General features: G+C 38.5%; 2 protein-coding genes across 3 annotated transcripts; one reads left to right on the forward strand and one right to left on the reverse strand.

The window, feature by feature from the left end:
- The first annotated feature begins 3,130 nt into the window (after window positions 1–3,130).
- Window positions 3,131–9,419, forward strand: LOC103469840 (derlin-2-like). Of its 2 annotated transcripts, XM_008417800.3 has the most exons (7): window positions 3,133–3,824; window positions 4,045–4,110; window positions 4,184–4,257; window positions 5,134–5,227; window positions 6,535–6,730; window positions 7,474–7,564; window positions 7,889–9,419. In XM_008417800.3, exons 1-7 carry the CDS (start codon window positions 3,735–3,737, stop codon window positions 7,980–7,982), a joined length of 705 nt encoding a protein of 234 aa, XP_008416022.1. In that variant the 5' UTR covers window positions 3,133–3,734; the 3' UTR covers window positions 7,983–9,419. The 2 variants fall into 2 exon arrangements, with proteins under 2 accessions (XP_008416023.1, XP_008416022.1); XM_008417801.3 differs by lacking the exon at window positions 5,134–5,227 and having other exon boundaries at window positions 3,131–3,824; window positions 6,528–6,730.
- On the reverse strand, window positions 9,181–18,413 carry smarcb1a (SWI/SNF related BAF chromatin remodeling complex subunit B1a). Its single transcript, XM_008417799.3, has 9 exons — window positions 18,256–18,413; window positions 16,788–16,899; window positions 15,533–15,662; window positions 14,633–14,770; window positions 13,812–13,939; window positions 13,365–13,531; window positions 12,168–12,358; window positions 10,531–10,662; window positions 9,181–9,584 (listed from the first exon to the last, which is right to left on the reverse strand). Exons 1-9 carry the CDS (start codon window positions 18,337–18,339, stop codon window positions 9,554–9,556), a joined length of 1,113 nt encoding a protein of 370 aa, XP_008416021.1. The 5' UTR covers window positions 18,340–18,413; the 3' UTR covers window positions 9,181–9,553.
- Between the last annotated feature and the right edge of the window lie 55 nt (window positions 18,414–18,468).

Here is an 18,468-nt window from a genome sequence, read left to right on the forward strand (position 1 = left end):
TGGTACACTAGCCCACCCTCAATGTCTCTCCTTCGCCCCCCTCCTTCTTCGCTTCCCCCACCCCTCACCCCTCTAACGATATGTCAGCCCCCCACCTTCTCTCCTTCTTCTTCGAACCCCTTCGAAGGTACTCTAGCCCACCAGTCCGCCACCGTTCCCTCAGCACCCCATTCTGACTCCTCGGTACACTATTCCCACCTTGCTCTGACTGTAACAGCGGATGACTAAAGCTTTCCAGTACTCTCAGATTGAAAACTTGTAAGCACTCTTAAGGCCATAATCATCCATACCCGCAAGTTGTGAAGTTCTGCTGAAGAAACGCATCCAGTTTTGACACTTCTGACAATGTGTCACTTTGTTGGTGTGAAAAATCCTCAAAACACCATTAGGCATGAGGACTCAGAGGCAGGCCCGGTCTCAGAGGTCTGTCCAGACTCGGAGGCAGGTCCTGTCTCGGAGGCGGGTCCTCACTCGGAGGCGACGGGTCCTCACTCGGAGGCGGGTCCAGACTCGGAAGCGTGTCCAGACTCGGAGGTGGGTCCTGTCTTGGAGGCGGGTCCAGACTCTGAGGCGGGTCCAGAATCTGAGGCGGGTCCAGACTCTGAGGCGGGTCCTGTCTCGGAGGCGGGTCCTGTCTCGGAGGCGGGTCCTGTCTCGGAGGCGGGTCCTGTCTCGGAGGCGGGTCCTGTCTCGGAGGCGGGTCCTGTCTCGGAGGCGGGTCCACACTCGGAGGCGGGTCCCGTCTCGGAGGCGGGTCCACACTCGGAGGCAGGTCCCTTCTCAGAGGCTGTTCCCATCTCGGAGGCGGGTCTCGAATCGGAGGAGGGTCCACACTCGGAGGAGGGTCCACACTCGGAGGAGGGTCCTTTCTCAGAGGCGTTACCTGTCTCGGAGGCGGGTCCTGTCTCAGCTGCGGGTCCAGACTCTGAGGCGGTTCCCATCTCGGAGGCGAGTCCCGTCTCTGAGGCGGTTCCCATCTCGGAGGCGAGTCCCGTCTCTGAGGCGGGTCCCGTCTCGGAGGAGGGTCCACACTCGAAGGAGGGTCCACACTCGGAGGAGGGTCCTTTCTCAGAGGCGTTACCTGTCTCGGAGGCGGGTCCTGTCTCAGCTGCGGGTCCAGACTCTGAGGCGTGTCCACACACGGAGGCGGGTCCAGTCTCGGAGGCGGGTCCTGTCTCGGAGGCGGGTCCAGACTCAGAGCCGGGTCCTATCTTGGAGCCGGGTCCTGTCTTGGAGGGGGTTCCTGACTCGGAGACCGGCCCTGACTCCTCCGAGTTAGTACCGACCTCAGAGCAAACCAAACTTTGAGGCCCAACTAAGCGTGGACTAAACACAGCGTTCGGTCCACTCTTGGTGGGTTCTTGCCCCTCTTCTTCTTCTGAAGCGTCTTCACAACACGCAGCCTTTTTGATGTGCCCCCATGCCTTTTGAAGAACAGTGTCTCGGAGAATGATTTTCCGCGGTCGTGCCAGGGTTCTTCGGAAGCATTGGACAACCTTATAAATAACGATTGGGTTGTCGCTTTTTATCATTTTGAATAGCAGTTCTCTAACTGCATCTTCATTGCCCCAGAGAAGTTGCAAGATGTCTCTGCAGATTTTTTTTTCCATTTTCTCAAAAAAGACGAAATCTATGTCCTTTACTTCTTTCCAGATTTTTGGAGCAAGCTTTCTCTGAACTGGTTCGGTGTGCTTCCTTTTGTAATGCCCATAGCTAGATCTGTAACTAGACTTATAAATTATTCTCCAAAGAATATTTTCCACCATTACTCTCCTTTCGTCTTCGGTTCCTCGTCTGAAACCCATCCTGTTTGCGTCCTTCAAAAACTGTTCAGGGTCCATGGCTGCCTGAGTATAATCCTCACTCAGGCAGTTTTCATCTGCGTACAAGTCTTCAGTAGGAAAAAATGTCTTTCTGAACTTTCTTTTTGTAGACGCTAACATTTTCTCTTTAGGAACAGGATTCTCCAGGTGCTTTTTGAATTTCTCCACAATTACTTGGTGTCCTTCTGGGTGTTCAAGGAGTGCGATTAAATGCAGTTCACTGGCAAAGTGGAATGCATCTCTCACAAGACTTTGGAAAATCCTTTCTCCTAGCTCTTCTGACACCTCGGAGAGTACGTCCACGTTTAATTCTCCAGTTTTTCTCAAAAGTAAGATCAAAATTTTGCTGTGTTGTTCCTGAAAGATTTGTCTGACAAGATGCAGAGTTGGTCCATCTGCAGCCTTTTCAATCACTTCCCACAGAAGTTCACTGAGAAAGTTTCTCTTCTTGTAATCTGGGCTTCTTTGACCAGGGTGAACTTTGTTGGACAATGTTTTTTTCACTTTTGTCCAAAAAGAGGCCTTGGGCTTTACATCCATTTCTCTCTGTGGGCTTTCGTCGTTCATTTTTATTGAGCTGAGCTAAAACGTCCAAATGAATCTTGTGCTGACTGAACTGATTTGTGTTAACTGATCAGAGAATTAACTGATCAATTGGTGATGTCATGGCCTCTATGACATCACAAAGTCAACCTTAGAAGGCCCTCATGATACAGACATCATTTGAAGTCATGCTGATGACATCATTGTCACCAGCATGGCAACTGTTACTAGGGCTAATAATAGCACGCAGTGAGCATGTGAGCATGCGCTATGAAAAAAATAGAATCTGTGGGCACTAAATGCATTATTCTCTCAAGTCTGAACTAGCAGTGATTTGCGCAGCGTAACAGGACGGCCAGGGAACCAATGACCCCTCCACTTTACCGCCCTACCCATTTTTATTTGTTATTTGGGTTCCATCTCCTAACAGGCGTAGGGCAAAGTGTCGATGGAACCGCTACATGACCTGGTTGTTTTCTATGTTAAAAATTTAACATATTAAAGCTGTTAAATTACGGAAAAAAACCTGTTAAATTACGGAAAAAATTCTGCTGGAAATTCCGTAAAAAAAACAGAAAATGTTCTGGCAGAAAATTACCAGTACATTTTCCTGTTTTTTTTACGGAATTTGTTTTTTACTGTGTGAGGTTTTTTTGAAAATGTTGCGATTTGTAACAAAAATTCAGTGTATAAACACCACATAAATAAATATAAATAATAGTTTTATTGTCATAAATATCATTTAAAATAAACTTCAGAAATGAAAAAATAAAAAAAATCTTGAATTATTTCAAGATTTAAGACCAGCTGAGACTGTTAATTTATCATAATTTATTTAGTTTCTAAATTAATTAGTTTGCTATAAGAATAAAACATTCTGATTAACCAGTTTAAAGATTTAATTCATTCCTTTCTAAAAATAAGTGATCTTATTAATGACGTAATAAAGGTTTGTAGTTATATTTAGGACTAACTTCACTGCAAAATCACAAAATTATTAAAATCACCTGTTTTCAGTCTAATTTCTAGTGCAAATATTTTAGTACACTTTAAATAAGAGAAAGCTAACATAAGTAACTGTTCCGCAAGATGTAGGATTTTGTCATAGGTCAAAAATTCCTTAATATTGATGAAAAATGTCTTGTTCTATTGGCAGATTATTTCAACAGGACAAAAACAGCAGGCAGGGCAGGCATGGGCAGGGAGGGAGTGGATCGAGAGCAAGAGCAAAGCATCAAGACTTGTGGTCTTGTGGGATTTTTTGCAGTGTTTGGGTGAATCCGATTGGCTGTTGCTGTGAAGTGGGCGTGGCCTGCTGCCTGTGTTCAGAGTAAATGAAGCCTCAGAGATGCAGCAGCAGCAGCAGCGATGGCTCTCAGCCTCACTCAGGAGTATTTCCAGATCCCTCTGGTGACCCGGACGTACACGACTGCCTGCGTCCTCACCACCGCTGCTGTGGTAAGAAACAGAACCAGAACAGAACTCATGTAACTCATGTTGTTCTGAGAGAAAATACTCTGTCCTAGATGTGAATCAAACTGTTTTTACTGATTAAAATGTTTGTAATTTGTTGTTAGCTTAAATTGGGATCCAGGTCATGCTTTTAAAGAACTGAAACGTGTAATTTTAACTCTAAATGGTGAAAGAACCAAAGCTGAACCTGTGGATTTCTTTCCAGCAACTTCAAGTCATCTCCCCGTTTCAGCTGTACTTCAACCCAGAACTCATCATCAGTAGATACCAGGTACAAGAAAAGCCTCTAATTAAGAGCAAAGAAATTCATCATCTTCATCACTGTTTCCTCATTTGTTTTCCAGATATGGCGTCTGATCACCAGCTTCTTCTTCTTTGGTTCTCTTGGATTTGGTTTTTTGTTCAACATCATTTTCCTGTATCTTTCTCTGATCTACAAAAAACAACAGCATGATTATTTATCAGCAGTTTACTACAACAGCATATTAGGGTCATTGTAGATAGAAAAGCAAAATGGGGTCAGGAAACTACTGCCAAAAGATCTCAGAAATGTTTTAGAAAACGTAGGAATTCCTGGATCTGTAAAGTCAAAAAATGTTGAATTTGAAAGTCAGACATTTCCATTATTTTTTTCTTGAAGATTTCTGAGATTTTTCTAGCAACTTTTCAAACTCAAAAATTTACTTTATTATTATTATTATTATTATTATTATTATTATTATTATTATTATTATTATTATTATTATTATTATTATATTCCAGAGACTAATCTAATTTTTTGGGGGGGCGGCGGCGGGGGGTTGGCTTAGAACAAAGCATTTGCAAAGAATTTGCTTAGAACAAATTCTAAGCAAATTTGCAACTTTTCAGAAGTTTTCTTGTTTTTTCTTGAAAATTGTCTAAGATTAATCTAAAAAAAAATTTCTGAGTTTTTTCTAGCAATTTTGCAACTTTGGTAGTTCAAAATTTCCCTTGTTTTTCCTAAAGATAATTTTTTTATCTAAATTGCAGCAAATCTGGTCCACCATAAGTTTTTATTTGGCCCTCCAGACGCTGGTGACACATAAATATAATCTTAAAGATAACAGTTGTATACATAAACAGCTATTTAATAATATTTTAACAGTTTATGGGTTTTATCAATACATTCAGGCACAACCTGTGTTTTTAGGACATTTATGGTCTTCATGTTGCCCAACATTAAAATTCAAGATAAATGAGACTTATTGAGACGTAAATTATAATTGGTTGAATACAGAGAAAAACCTGCAGTCGAGTCCTTAGCTGAGGTCAGCTATCGGTACTGCCGCATGCTGGAGGAAGACTGTTTCCAAGGAAGAACGGCTGATTTTGTTTTCATGTTCCTGTTCGGGGGAATCCTCATAACTGTATCCTTTACAAACTCTGAGAGCAAACGATGGGTTTCCTGGTTAAATAAGAGACATCTGGAGATTTAAAGAATGAGGGTAAAATGTTAGAAGATCCACATTTCAGTATTAAAATCTTAATGGAGAAAATGTTTAAAAATATAGTTTTTTTATTTATTCACCAATTAGAACATGAAAAACAGTTGTAACAAACAGGTTCTCATCTACAAAATAAAATAAGAAAACAAATAAGAACAGCTAAAAAACAAAACAAAAAATATGAGGTACAAATTAAAATGTTTACATTTAGGATTGTACTTAAAAAAAACACAAAAACAACAACAAAACATTGTAAATCAGTTCAGCACTACTTTTCCTTTATCAGCCTATTCTAAACCTGATACATCTACATTGACATTGAAAAAGTGCTATTTAGGACAGATGCATGTTTTATCATCATGGACTGATTATTGGAATAAATACATATTTAATGTAGTTTATTTGTTGTTTATCTCCTGGGATTTTGCTTTTCACTCTTTAAGCCACTAATAGTCACAATTTCTAACACGTGGCTCATAAATTTGACTCATAATAGTCATATTGAAGCTCTGACTCAAACTTGTTCTGAGAAACAAGACAACACTTCTGTTAGCATCGTGTCTTTACAAATCTGCGCAAAACTTTGTCAATACTCCGCTAACGTTGTAAACATAATTTCGTAAGTGTGCTGTTTCCATTAAATAAGAAACAATTAAAATCACACGTGAATAAGTTTGTTCACGTGATAAATCGCTTTAAAAAACGATTCTCCAACTACTTCCTGTCTACTTCTTCTTCGTGGTTTAGCTACATCCGGTTGTTGATCATGTGACTCGTGCGACTCGATAAAAGTGTCGATGCTGAAAAACTACCTCATCCAAGCTTTTTGTCAAAAAAACGTGAGTTTTTTCTAAATGGTGTGTTTTTCTTTTCAAAATGTGAAATTAGTTAAACGCAGCTAGCGTGGATCTGGTTAACCCAGCGCACACTGAACTCTCTTAACCTCCACTGTTGAACTCCGCTTGGTCTCCAGAGCAGAAATTCACAGCGAGTTTATGAAATATGAGAAGATTCCCAAAGGATCCAAACAGTCTGACTTTAAACCCACTTCCCACAAAACAATAAAAAGACCAAACTCTGCAGATGGCAACAGGAGTATGGGCTAAAAATCACCCAAAAGAAGTAATTTCGTTTAACCCTGACTTTATTTAGCAGAATGTCTGTGAACATTTAACCTTCATAAATGAGATTTATCTGTATTTATTTAACCTTAATCTGAAAGTCTGCAGCTGCTGGGTCTGTTTGCCAACATCTTCTTCCTCGGCCAGGCCTTCCTCACCATGCTGGTGTATGTCTGGAGTAAAAGAAACCCGCTTATACGCATGAACTTCTTCGGCCTCCTCACCTTCCAGGCGCCGCTTCTGCCCTGGGTGCTGATGGGATGTTCGCTGCTGCTCGGAAACCCCGTCACCGCCGACGTCCTGGGTGAGAAGCCTTAACCCTCTACGATCTGGCTTTTGCAACTACATTATTAGGGCAATTGTAGACAGAAACAAATAAGAGGAGTACATTTCTGCCAAAAAATTCTGAAATTCTGAGATGGATTTCAGAAATTTGCTATAAAGATCTTGGAAATTTCTGAGTTTGAAAAGTTTAAAATATGCAAAAAAAAAAAAAAAAACTTGGAAATTTTTAGATTAATTTCTGAATTTAAAAAAAAAACATTGAACATTTTGAGTTCCAAAAGTCAACAATCTACGAGAATAATTTCAGAATTTTTTTTTAGAATAAAAACAGAATATTTGCAAGGAAAAAAATCTGAAATTTTGAGCTTAGTCACAGAAATCTTCTTGAATTTAAAAAAAAAAATTTTAACTTTTGAAACTCAGAAATTTCCAAATTTTTCTAGAAAATTTTATAGATTAATCTCAGTATTTCCTTGATCTTTTTTTAGCAAGCTTTCAACTTTTCAAACTCAGAAATTTTCAAGTTTTTCTAGAATTTTTTTGGATTAATCTAAAAATGTCATCCTTTTCTCGACTTTTTTGACTTTTCAAGCTCAGAAATGTTCAAGTTTTATTTTAAAAATGTTATTAGATTTTTGGCATAATTTACTCCTTTATTATTTTTTCTATATACAACGGCCTTTGTACTGTCGTTTTAGTAGTTTATGCAGAACAGAGATCTGTGGCTATGAGACATAATAACCATCAAAACTCTCTACTCAGGTATTGGTGTTGGACACCTGTATTACTTCTTAGAGGACGTGTTTCCGAACCAGCCGGGAGGAAGAAAGCTGCTGACGACACCAGATCTGCTGTAAGAGTCGAAGTAAAGTAGACTCAGCTTATCATTTATTACTGAAAGAAACCAGAGCACAAAACGGATCAACTGGAATCAGTCCTCCAAAGCTTTTTATTAGGGAAAATGTTTTAGAAACAGACAAAATGTTGGATTTTAGTTGTTCTCTATAGACAAATTATTTGTTTTTACTTTTGGCTTCAAATAATCTGTCTTTTCCTGACAGAAAATGATCACTTTATCAAAAAATAGTTAAAAAATTTGCAGATCTAATGCATTTATTTTATTTTAAACACTGCAACAAAGATCCGAACACCTTCTCTGTCCGATTTTTCTGCACAGACGGGTCATGTTTGACCCACCTGGCCGCCGATTCCTCCAGGAGGAGCAGCAGGAAGGAGAAGATGTGCAGCACAACGAGGAGCAAGGCAGCTAAAAGCTTCAGGAGGAACCAGCGGACAGAAAAATCAATAAAGCTAATCATAAAGCTAATCAATGGATCTACTTGAGAAGGCTTCAAAAGTTCAAACTGACTATATTCTCATGCTAAAAGGTCAAAACTTTCTCTGAACTTTTCCCAACCTTAGGAAAAGTAACAATAATGGTCTCAGTTACAGCAGAGACCGAACAGAACCGGGTCTGTAACAACCAGTCCATCTAGAACTTTGTGTTGAAATGTGATGGAAGCTGCAGAAGAAACGAGGAGCAACTGGAATGGAAAACCGCGCAGCTTCGTCTGCACACGCTGCACTTTCACCCGCTGCCTTTGTGGCTCAGACAAAATGGAAACTGCTTAGCACGACAACACGACGGCGGCACAGCTGGGAAAACCAGGACTGGAGTCCAACCAGGATGGAGAGGAGTCTGGAAATTAAAGTCAACTGGAAAAGATTCCACTGGAATAACTGCATCTGCTTTAAAGCCATGGTACATTGAAAAAAGGAGTAAATGTCAGCTAAAAGATTTCTAGGAAAAAACTTAAAAATTTCAGTTTGAAAAAAAATCACGGGAAAAAATCCCTCAGATTGTGAGATTAATTTCACGTTTTCCAAAAACAAAACTTATTTGCAAGAAAAAAAACACTAAAATTTTGTAGAGAAAACTTGGAAATTTCCATTTGTGGAAAAAAACTCAAATTATGAGACTAATTTCACAGATGTCTAATAATGCAAAACATTTTCTGAGCTCCAAAAGTTGAAAGTTTTCAACTTTCTGAAATTTTCTAAATTAAAAAAAAAAAAAGTTCAAGTTCAGAAATTAAGTTGTTTTTCTCTAGAAAAAAAAAATATTTTTTTGAGTAAATTTACTCGTTTTTTTAATCTACAATGGCCCCAATATTCTGTCTTAGGTTTTCCAAAGCCCTGCTGGTGATTAAATTTCTGTATTCAGTTGTGTTGAAGTAGAATCGACTGGTCCGGTAAGCTCAGTTAGATTCTGGACCAAAATTATTGCTGTGGTTCACTTTCTGACTGAACTGCCAAATGATCCAAACTAAATGAAAAACCTGTTCCCCTCCTCGCCTCTGGGGGCGCTGGACTAATGCTGTCTTTTTTTTTGTCTTTTAATAAATTTCTTTCATGTCCGTTAAAGATCTGCCTGCTGAAATTAAATCCCAAAAAAGGACAACAAAAAAATTTCTTACTCATTTTTTTTTATTATTTTGTAAGAATTATTAAAATGTACAAAAAGACAACAAATACAACAAAACAATATATTATCTGAGTCGGGCGTGTTTTTGTCTCTCTCGCTGGTCAGGTAGAAGGTCAAAGGTCAAAAAGAGCAGCTTCTCCAGGAGGAAAGGTTTGGTGAGGGGAAAACATGAAGGTTTCTGGGTCGTTTTTGTTTTGTTTTTTTTCCTCTAACGGACCTTCAGCAAACAGATTCAAATTAAAAATAAAACGCCGAGAGTCCAGCTGAGCAGAAGAGACGAGAAAAAACCTCTGCTGCCCTTCAACTGGTCCTGCCTCAGCGTTTCTGCAGGGGGCGCTGCTGCTGCTGCGTTCACATCTACCACGTATTCGCCAGACGCCTCATTCGTCTGGGGGACAAACAGGATGCAGGTGTTAATAGTTGCATTTAAAAAACTTAAAACGGGAGGAAACATTTTTAATAAATTAATAGAAAACAGCTGAAACATGAGTCCCTTTAACTCAAGACCAAAAACACTTGTTTAAAGTTGATCTGAACCAAATTAAATGAAAAATTTACCAATTTATTGATGTGAAATGATCATTTTGTTGATGCCATTTCACAAAATGGCATAATTCACATGTTTTTTTAAGACATTTTATTTTTATGTTTTTAATGTTTTTTTGAACTACGGTGTTAATAAAATGTGCCATAAAGACAAACCTGATTGATTAATTGATAAATCTATTACAGAAAATGTCAAATTGAGCAAAAAGTTGTTTAAAATTAAACAGTTTCACTTCCAGTGAGTTATTCATACATACACTCTATCCTTAGGAAACTAAAGCAGATTTATTAATTAATCTGACTTAACGTGGTGAATTTATTACTGAAATAAACTAATAATCAAATTGTCGCTTACTGGAGAGTACAGACTCAAAAAGTCCTTCGTTGAAATTAAAACATTTAGAGGAGCAATCAAGCCAAAACTTGGAAAAAAACCTTTTGTCTATAAATGTTCTAAATTATTTGAGTTGAAATCTTGAGTTTTAATCTTCACCTGGTTCAACTTCTGTAAAAAAAAAAAATCTAAAGCACATTTGGTATCAATTTTTTAACCAATTAATCTGAAAAATAATCAATAGATCAGCTCCATACTGTATTGATAAGTCGAGCAGAAAGTTTTTCACATGTTGATGTCACAAGTATTTTTTCAGTAGTGTTCAATAAATAAGTAATGCTACGTTTTTGCATTTTTCTCTTATATAAAAAATCAATTCATGAGTTCATTTGCATCATTTTTAATATTGTGTAAAAAAGGCTTAAATGAAAACTGCATAAAAATTGTCACTCGCCTCGTGTTTCTGTCCTGGTCTCTGATCTTCTTCTCCATCTCTGCGTCTGTCAGGGTCTCCAGCAGGGGGCACCACTGGTCCGCCTCGCCCGTGTTTCTGATGGCGATCTCCACGGTAGGAAGCGGGTTCTCACTGGAAAACAACAAACCGCTTCCTGGTTAAACCTACGATGCGTTCTGTTTCATTATATATGAAGTGAGACATAAGTGACATGAAAGTGGGGCTGAGGGATAAATCGTTTTAATAATACTGGGGAATTTTTTCCCCCTGCCAATGCACTCCTTGAGTTTTCATAGCTCAGAGTGATGTCAGCACCCCCAGGGCGTAATTTTAGGAGAATAAAGTCGTAATTTTATGAGGAATGCTGAGCATTTTGGGGAAGTTACACTTTAGTATAAGTTTTACAAATAATATTTTTACTTCTATTATACATCACAGCACAAGAGTCATAGCAAAGAAACAGAGAAAAATAAAAATACTGTAGGTTCAGGAATGAATATGTGACCTCTGTGTGCGTAAACAATATCAGTGAACTTTTAGCCATTTTGAAGAGGGAAAAAAAAAATCACATGAACTGAGCTGGTCACAACAAATCCTGATAATGAAGCTTTTTTCCTCAGTAAAATAACTTTTTTTCTAAATTTTATGACATTTTTTCTGGTAAAATTGAGTTTTTATTTTGCTAATATGATGTAATTAAACTAAAATTATCATAGCTGGTCCTAACGCTCAGAGAAGGGATGATTGGGGAAAAACACTTTTGGAAAACATTTTGTGTTTTTGCTTTTTGTTGCTTGCATCTGCAGGAGAAACGTCTCGTTCTGCTCGTGTCGTAATGACAACAAACTTCATCCATCAGCATTAAAGTAAACAGTCTGGAGTCGTTTCTCCGCTCACACGTCCAGCTGTGGCAGAGATCATTGTCTGGGTCTGGAAACATTTCATCATCCGATCCCAGACCCAGTAAGGTCAGATCCAACAAGCAGCTGAGGTGAAGGAGGTCAAGGGTCGCAAACAAAAACATAGAACACCCTTCAAATTTAGTAGAGCCACTGGAAAAGATTACAGTAGGAACTTCATTTAGCCAGCTGACCAGGAGTGTGCAGCAAGTTACCATTAGCATTAAATGCTTCAAGTCAGAACAAAATGGCGATAAATTTACACATGACAGACACAGAAAAGCTAGTTAGCTAGCAAGTGTGTATTAGCCTCAAATCACACTCAGACATAAACATCCTTATTATTGATGAAAAAGTACTAGTTCCAGATTATTTCACTTATAAAAGTATTAGTATAACTAGTACTTCCTTATCAATACTAACTTAAAACAAGCTCCTTATATTTGGATGAAAAGTTACTTGTAAGTTAATTTGCCTTATTTCAAGTGTACTAAGATTAGAAACTAGACCAAAAATACTTGGTAAGATTTTGTGTTTTTATAGTGCACTAAAAGAACACATTTTTATTTTCTTATTAAAAAATGAATGGAATTATTTGCATCTTTTAATGCGTTTCTAATATTGTGTAAAAAAGTTTAAGTGGTTAAATGAAAAATCTGCAGAATTTTTTTATGTGATAAACTGATTAGTTGATTATTCAAAGAGCTGCAGCCCTGCTGAGCCGCCATCTTGTGGTACCTGAAGGCGTACGTCCTCTGGTGCCAGCTCAGCTGACCTCGGATGCTGTAGGCGATGGTGGTGACGAACTCTCCGCCCAGGCCGAGCTCCGAGCAGAGCTTCAGGGCGAACTTCTCCGGAGAGTTTTCCCTCTCCGACATGTCCCACTCAAACTGGTCCACCAGCGAAATGTTCCCCACGTGGATGTTCAGCTGGACGACGAGAAGAAGAACGTGGAAAATTAGCCGCCTGCAATAAAGGTCACCTGTTATGCTTCCTTGAACAGGTTAGGACAGGAATATGAGCTAAACAAAACATTCATTGCACAAAGTCATTCCTAGTTAATAAGATTTCAGTGTGGTCAGTTCTACCCATTTGGATGTCCTCTCAGAATGAGCTGTTTAAGGGCTCCGTCACTTTAAATCCAAATAAAGTTGCTGTTGCTGGCCACACCCTCCAACTCAATGATTACACTCACATGAATCAATTAATCAATTACCGCATTATAAATTAAAATGAGCCCCAGTTGTACGTGATTGTAATTCTATTTAAATTTTTTGGGTTTATTTTGGATATTTAAAATATCTTCCAGTTCCATGATTTAGTGTTCGTTACATTTTATTGATGTTTGAGAAGGAAAACGTACCTGAAAATGGCCTCAAAACAGCAATATCAACATTTAACTCCGCTGGGTTGCTATGTAACAGAAGAAACTCTGCTGGGTTGCTATGTAACAGAAGGAACTCCGCTGGGTTGCTATGTAACAGAAGGAACTCCGCTGGGTTGCTAGGTAACAGAAGGAACTCTGCTGGGTTGCTAGGTAACAGACAGAACTCTGCTGGGTTGCTATGTAACAAATGGAACTCCGCTGGATTGCTAGGTAACAGACGGAACTCTGCTAGGTTGCTATGTAACAAATGGAACTCTGCTGGGTTGCTATGTAACAGAAGGAACTCCGCTGGATTGCTAGGTAACAGATGGAACTCTGCTGGGTTGCTAGGTAACAGACAGAACTCTGCTGGGTTGCTATGTAACTGGCAGTGTCTGCTGATTTGTGAAGTTTTTGAAATGGCTTGTTTTCCAGACACCAAATATCTTTAATTTATTGCCAACAGCCAGGTGTGTGTATGTTTTTTTTTAAGCGGTTGGGTTGCTTTTAGAAATGGAACAAAAACGTGAATTTTGCACAATAGGTCCCCTTTAAGAGTGAAGCCGCACCTTGATGATAACCCTCTGGTCCGTCTGGTCCTCCAGGAGGCTGTCTGTCGGGTAGGACTCGATCTGCTGCCGGATGGCTGAGGCGATGGCGGGGACAAAGGCCAGGGGGTTCAGATCCAGGTCGTCACACAGGATCTCCGCAAACATCTCAGGTGTCATGAGCTTCTCTGGACATTTAAAAAAACACAGGAACACTCTAAGTGTTTGTTTTAAATCTCATCAGAGAGGGAAATGAGTGGGGTGCTGTGGTGGCGCAGGGGCAAAGCACAACCCATGTATTGAGGCCACCTGCCGGTGGTCGCAGGCTCGATTCCAGGCCTAGTTACATTTGCCGCATGTCTTCCCCCTCTCTCATTACTCTCTTTCCTGTCAAACTACTTTCAAATAAAGGCCACTAGAGCCAACAAAACCTTTAAAAACAGAAGAGGGAAATGAGCGAGAAGCTACCGTTCATGTTCCAGGTGAAAGCGTCCCTCAGTTTCTGACCCTCGATCTCCATGTCCAGACGGATCGGAACAAGAACCTCAGGCTGTGTGGCGTTTTCATGGATCACCGCCGGGTCGTGGTCGTCGAAGCTGATGAACATTTAAAGACGCAAAAAATTAACCACGCCTATAAAATTTACTGGATAATTAATAATCCCAAAAACCAGAAACAAGCATTGTCATTTTGAGACCATTTTCAGGTAAAACATTGATAAGTTCAATGTCACAAAGATTATTAACTTTAATTTTGTAAAAAACACAAAAAACTCAAACTAGAAGACAATTTAAACGTCCTAAGTAAAACCAAAAACAGGCAAAAGTGGCAGGTGGTGCAAACTAGTTACTTCCTACTGGGTGTCAAATGTTTGCAGCGTTTCTCAAAATGGCGACTTTTCAATGTAATATAATGGTAATGACATAAATAATGCAAAAAAATTTAAATTAACATTTAACACTAGAACTGGAAGACTTTAAATATTCAAAATAAAAAACAACAGATAAAGTGACTTATGAAGTCTCTGTAAACAAAATTATACTTTAGAAAAGGGTTAGTTAGACTTTTATCAAGCTCATTTTAAGTTATCGTGTTAATTGATTTATTGAACATGCCTATACGATGTTGCCACGGTTACGGATCATAACGGTCCAAATACAAAAGCAAAAGTCATCCCAGCTGCATAACAGACATAACCAGAGGCAATAATCGCCCAAACAAGCAAAGCCTCAACCATAAAAAAAAACATTAACAAAAGAAACACCATCTGCCAGCAGGGGACGCCTCACCAGAGGGGGAAGGTCCTCTTCTTGTCCCGGCCCAGCCGGCTGCGGTTGATGGTGGTGGAGCAGGGAACGGCGTCCAGGTGGTGGGAACTGTTGGGCAGCGTGGGAACCCACTGGCTGTTCCTCTTTGCCTTCTGTTCCCTGGTGGAGACACAGCAGAACCGAACCATTGGATCCCAGAGTCAGAAAGAACAGCAACTTCTGTGTTTCAATAGGAAACTTCTCATCAAAGCAGACAGAAATCACATACGGGGTTCCCCAAGGTTCAATCCTAGGACCTCTCTTATTCAGTATCTATAGGCTCCCACCAGCTCAGATTATAACAGGACACAAGATTAGTTAGCAAGTTAGCGTAACTACACAGATGATACACAGATCTACATTACTGTGCACTGACTCTACATCAGAGGTGTCCAAAGTGCGGCCCTGGGGCCATTTGTGGCCCTTGAACTAATTTTTGTGGCCCTTGACTGCAATTCAAGAATGGCACAAATTTAGCCAACCAACACTTTTAGTAATTTTTTTATGGTGATATTTTCTGTGGCAAATCTAAATACAAAACAGAGAATTTTTCTTAAAATTATCCTTTTTATCATTATCATTATTACTATGTTATTATTGTTAGAGATGTGATTGATTTATTGCTAATTGTGATAAGTCTTTTAATTACTACAATGGTGTCTTCACAAATCTGCCTAATTTTTTTTTTTAATGAATCAGCTCATCTAAAACAATGCCGCTCACATTCAATAAAATAGATTTAGTTCATTTAAATAAATAAATGCATCTATAAGAAAGTGCCAATATTTCCATAACCATGTGAGCTATTAGCGTCGTGGCTGCTTTGCAGAGAGATAATTAGTCTCCAAGTGTGTTTGTTTTTTCCCCAGATGGGGGTTTTACCTGAGGTAGGTGGGCGGCTCAGTGCTGATAGACACAGCTTTGTATTTTTCATCGTTCCCTTCGAGGATCTCCTCGACCTCCGAGGCCTTCAGGAGCGTAACGCTGGTGGCCAGCTGAGTGTAGCCGTGATCTGGGAAGACAACAATGAGAAAACGCAAACTTATTTTACAAAATATTCACTGAGACACAATAAAACCAAGGTTTGAGTAAACTTCATCAATTACAGCCTAAGGACGTCTTTGTCAGACCATTATTAGGAAAACTAGTGAGTTTAATAAAAACTATGATTAGAAAATAAGAGAAACAGAAAAATATAACAACATGTGTGATCAATAGATATTTCACTCTGTTCACAGCATAAAAGCTGGGCAATAAATTGATTTAATCAAATTTTTGGTTTTTGAAAATTTGAATTTAATTCATTCCTTGGATTTCCATGGTTCAGGGTGATACATTTTCCTGGACAATAAATAGTCCTGGAAATTATTGTGATAAACAATAATTTTGTTGTTTTGAGACCATTTTCAAGTAATATATTGATTACAGAATAATAATGCAAGTTCACCCTCAAAATGACCAACAAACTATAATTTTGCTATGCTTATCCTCTTAACAATGGAGCTGGAGGATATTTTAAATATTCAAATTAAACACAGAACAACCAAAAACAATAAATAAAATGAAAATAAAAACAAAACAAACAAAACCATAAATAAAATGCCTTATAAAATCTCTGAAAACAAAATTGCCCTTCAAAAAATATTAAGAATCTGAATGGAAATTGATATTTAATATGTAATTGCTTTTTGTCACAGACTTAATATGAGGCAAATAAAGTAGCAATGCTATGAAAAATCCAACAAAAAAAATAAACACAATGAGGAATATTGAGCATCTTGTGAAGTTATAGTTTGGTATCGGATTTACAGGTAATACTATGAACATATCAGCATCAAATTATCATCGGTAGCAGAAACAATTCTGTAAACATCTTTTTCAAAGAAAAAAATTACACATCCTGATAATTGAGCTGTTTTCTCATTAAAAACAACTTTATGACTGTTTTTTTCTGCATAATTCTTCTGCTAACATTATGACCTTAATCTTGTAACCAGGCCCCTATACTCAGTGGTAAAAAAAAAAAAAAAAATCAATTACAAATGAAAATCTGAGATTTTACTTTTGCATACAAAAGCAGCAGGATGCTAGCTCTACAGAACTGGAGTTGCTTGAGTCAGTGCTGCCCTCTACTAACCGTGTGAAGACTCTACAATTTTCTTCCGTTCTTCCACTGTTGCCAGTTTTCTCCATAACGACGGGTATCGTTTATATAGGGAGCCTCTGAACATGCGCAGGTAGTTCCCCACCTGTCAAAAGGTCAGAAAAAAATAAAGAAAATCAAAACAAACAGGTAAAAAACAAATTAAGATGTTTCAGACACCGGGTTCTTAATGTGATGCTGCAGGAAACAAGAATCAGTGAAGCTCTGTTAAGAGTTCCTTCATAGGAGGCATGTTAAAGTCATTGTGTATAGAAAAAAAGAAATACATTTCCGCAAAAAATCTCAGAAATTTTGAGATTAATCTCAGAAATTTACTAGAAAAAACAAGGACATTTCTGAGTTAGAAAAGTAAAACATTTGCAAGAAAAAAAAACGTAGAAATTTTGAAATAAATGTAAAAAAAATTTCTAAAAAAAACCCTCTGAAATTTATGAACTCAAAAAGTTGAAAATTTGTAAGATTTATATATATATGTATCTCGGAAAGTTTCTGAGTTTCAAAAGTCAAAATCGTGGAAAATGTACTACTTTTGAAACTTGGAGATTTCCAATTTTTTTTCTGGACAATTTCTGAGATTAATTCTGAGTTTTTTGGCAGAATTTTACTTTCTATTTTCTGTCTACAAAGACCCAAATACACAGTCGTGCCTCCATAATCCTTCAATCAGATTATCAGTTTAAAAGACGTTTCTGTTTACGCCTCACAGTCCAAGGCCAAGCTGACGCAAAGCAAGTGGAAATTGTCCACAATAACAGCGTAACATAAAATGAATGGAATGATATATTTTGTTAATCTCATGGTTACACTAAGTTTTAAACATTTCTTCACCCTGTTAGATGTTTTCTTGGTTCTTTGTTTACATCTTTTGTTTACATTTTAATATTTTCCACTTACTAATCATGTAAGTAACATTCTACATGTGATAATGTAGTAATAATCTTCTACAGTGGTGCAGAAGAAAGACGGGCCATTTAAACATTATAAGTGTTAGACTTGTCATTTTAAAACTGTTCTCTCCCACTATTACCAACCTAGATAGACCGAAACAACACAGCAAGTCGTATTAGCATTAGATCTAAAATAATGAAGCAATAATCCAACTAATTTTACAGTTTGTCTTAAAAATTAGCGCTTTGTTTGTTGAAGTCATGTTAGCTCGCATGCTAACGCTTAGCTTGCTTGACAGCTGAAGTTTACGATTAAATAAAAGATTAATTTCATTCCAGACTTCACTTTCTGATAACCTATTATCGATCAGCACCTTCTATCCTCGCGCTGTTCTCCGATCATCAATGAATGAACCTTCACGCGCTGCCTTTCCCCTCAGTTGGCCTCGCGAGCATAGCTAAGCTAACAGCTAGCGGCTGACACACCGGAACGTTTCTGCTCAAAATCACGATCCGTAACAGCAGCAGGGTTATAAACATTTGAAGATACTGACCTCAGAACCGATCATGTAAAACTCTCCATCCTCTTCGAGCTGAAATTTCACCGGTTTTTGCCCAAACGTTTTGCTAAGCGCCATAGTGACATGGAATAACAAAGGTCCGAGCTACAGCGCAAGCGCAAACAACAAGCTCAACAAACAACCAACCGTTAAATGATGAACTTCCGGTTCCGCTCCAGGATCCGAGTTGTTAGTCGCCTCACCAGC

The sequence above is a fragment of the Poecilia reticulata genome, chromosome 9 (genome assembly GCF_904066995.2).
Source record: "Poecilia reticulata chromosome 9, P_reticulata-male-v2, whole genome shotgun sequence".
NCBI lineage: Eukaryota > Metazoa > Chordata > Actinopteri > Cyprinodontiformes > Poeciliidae > Poecilia > Poecilia reticulata.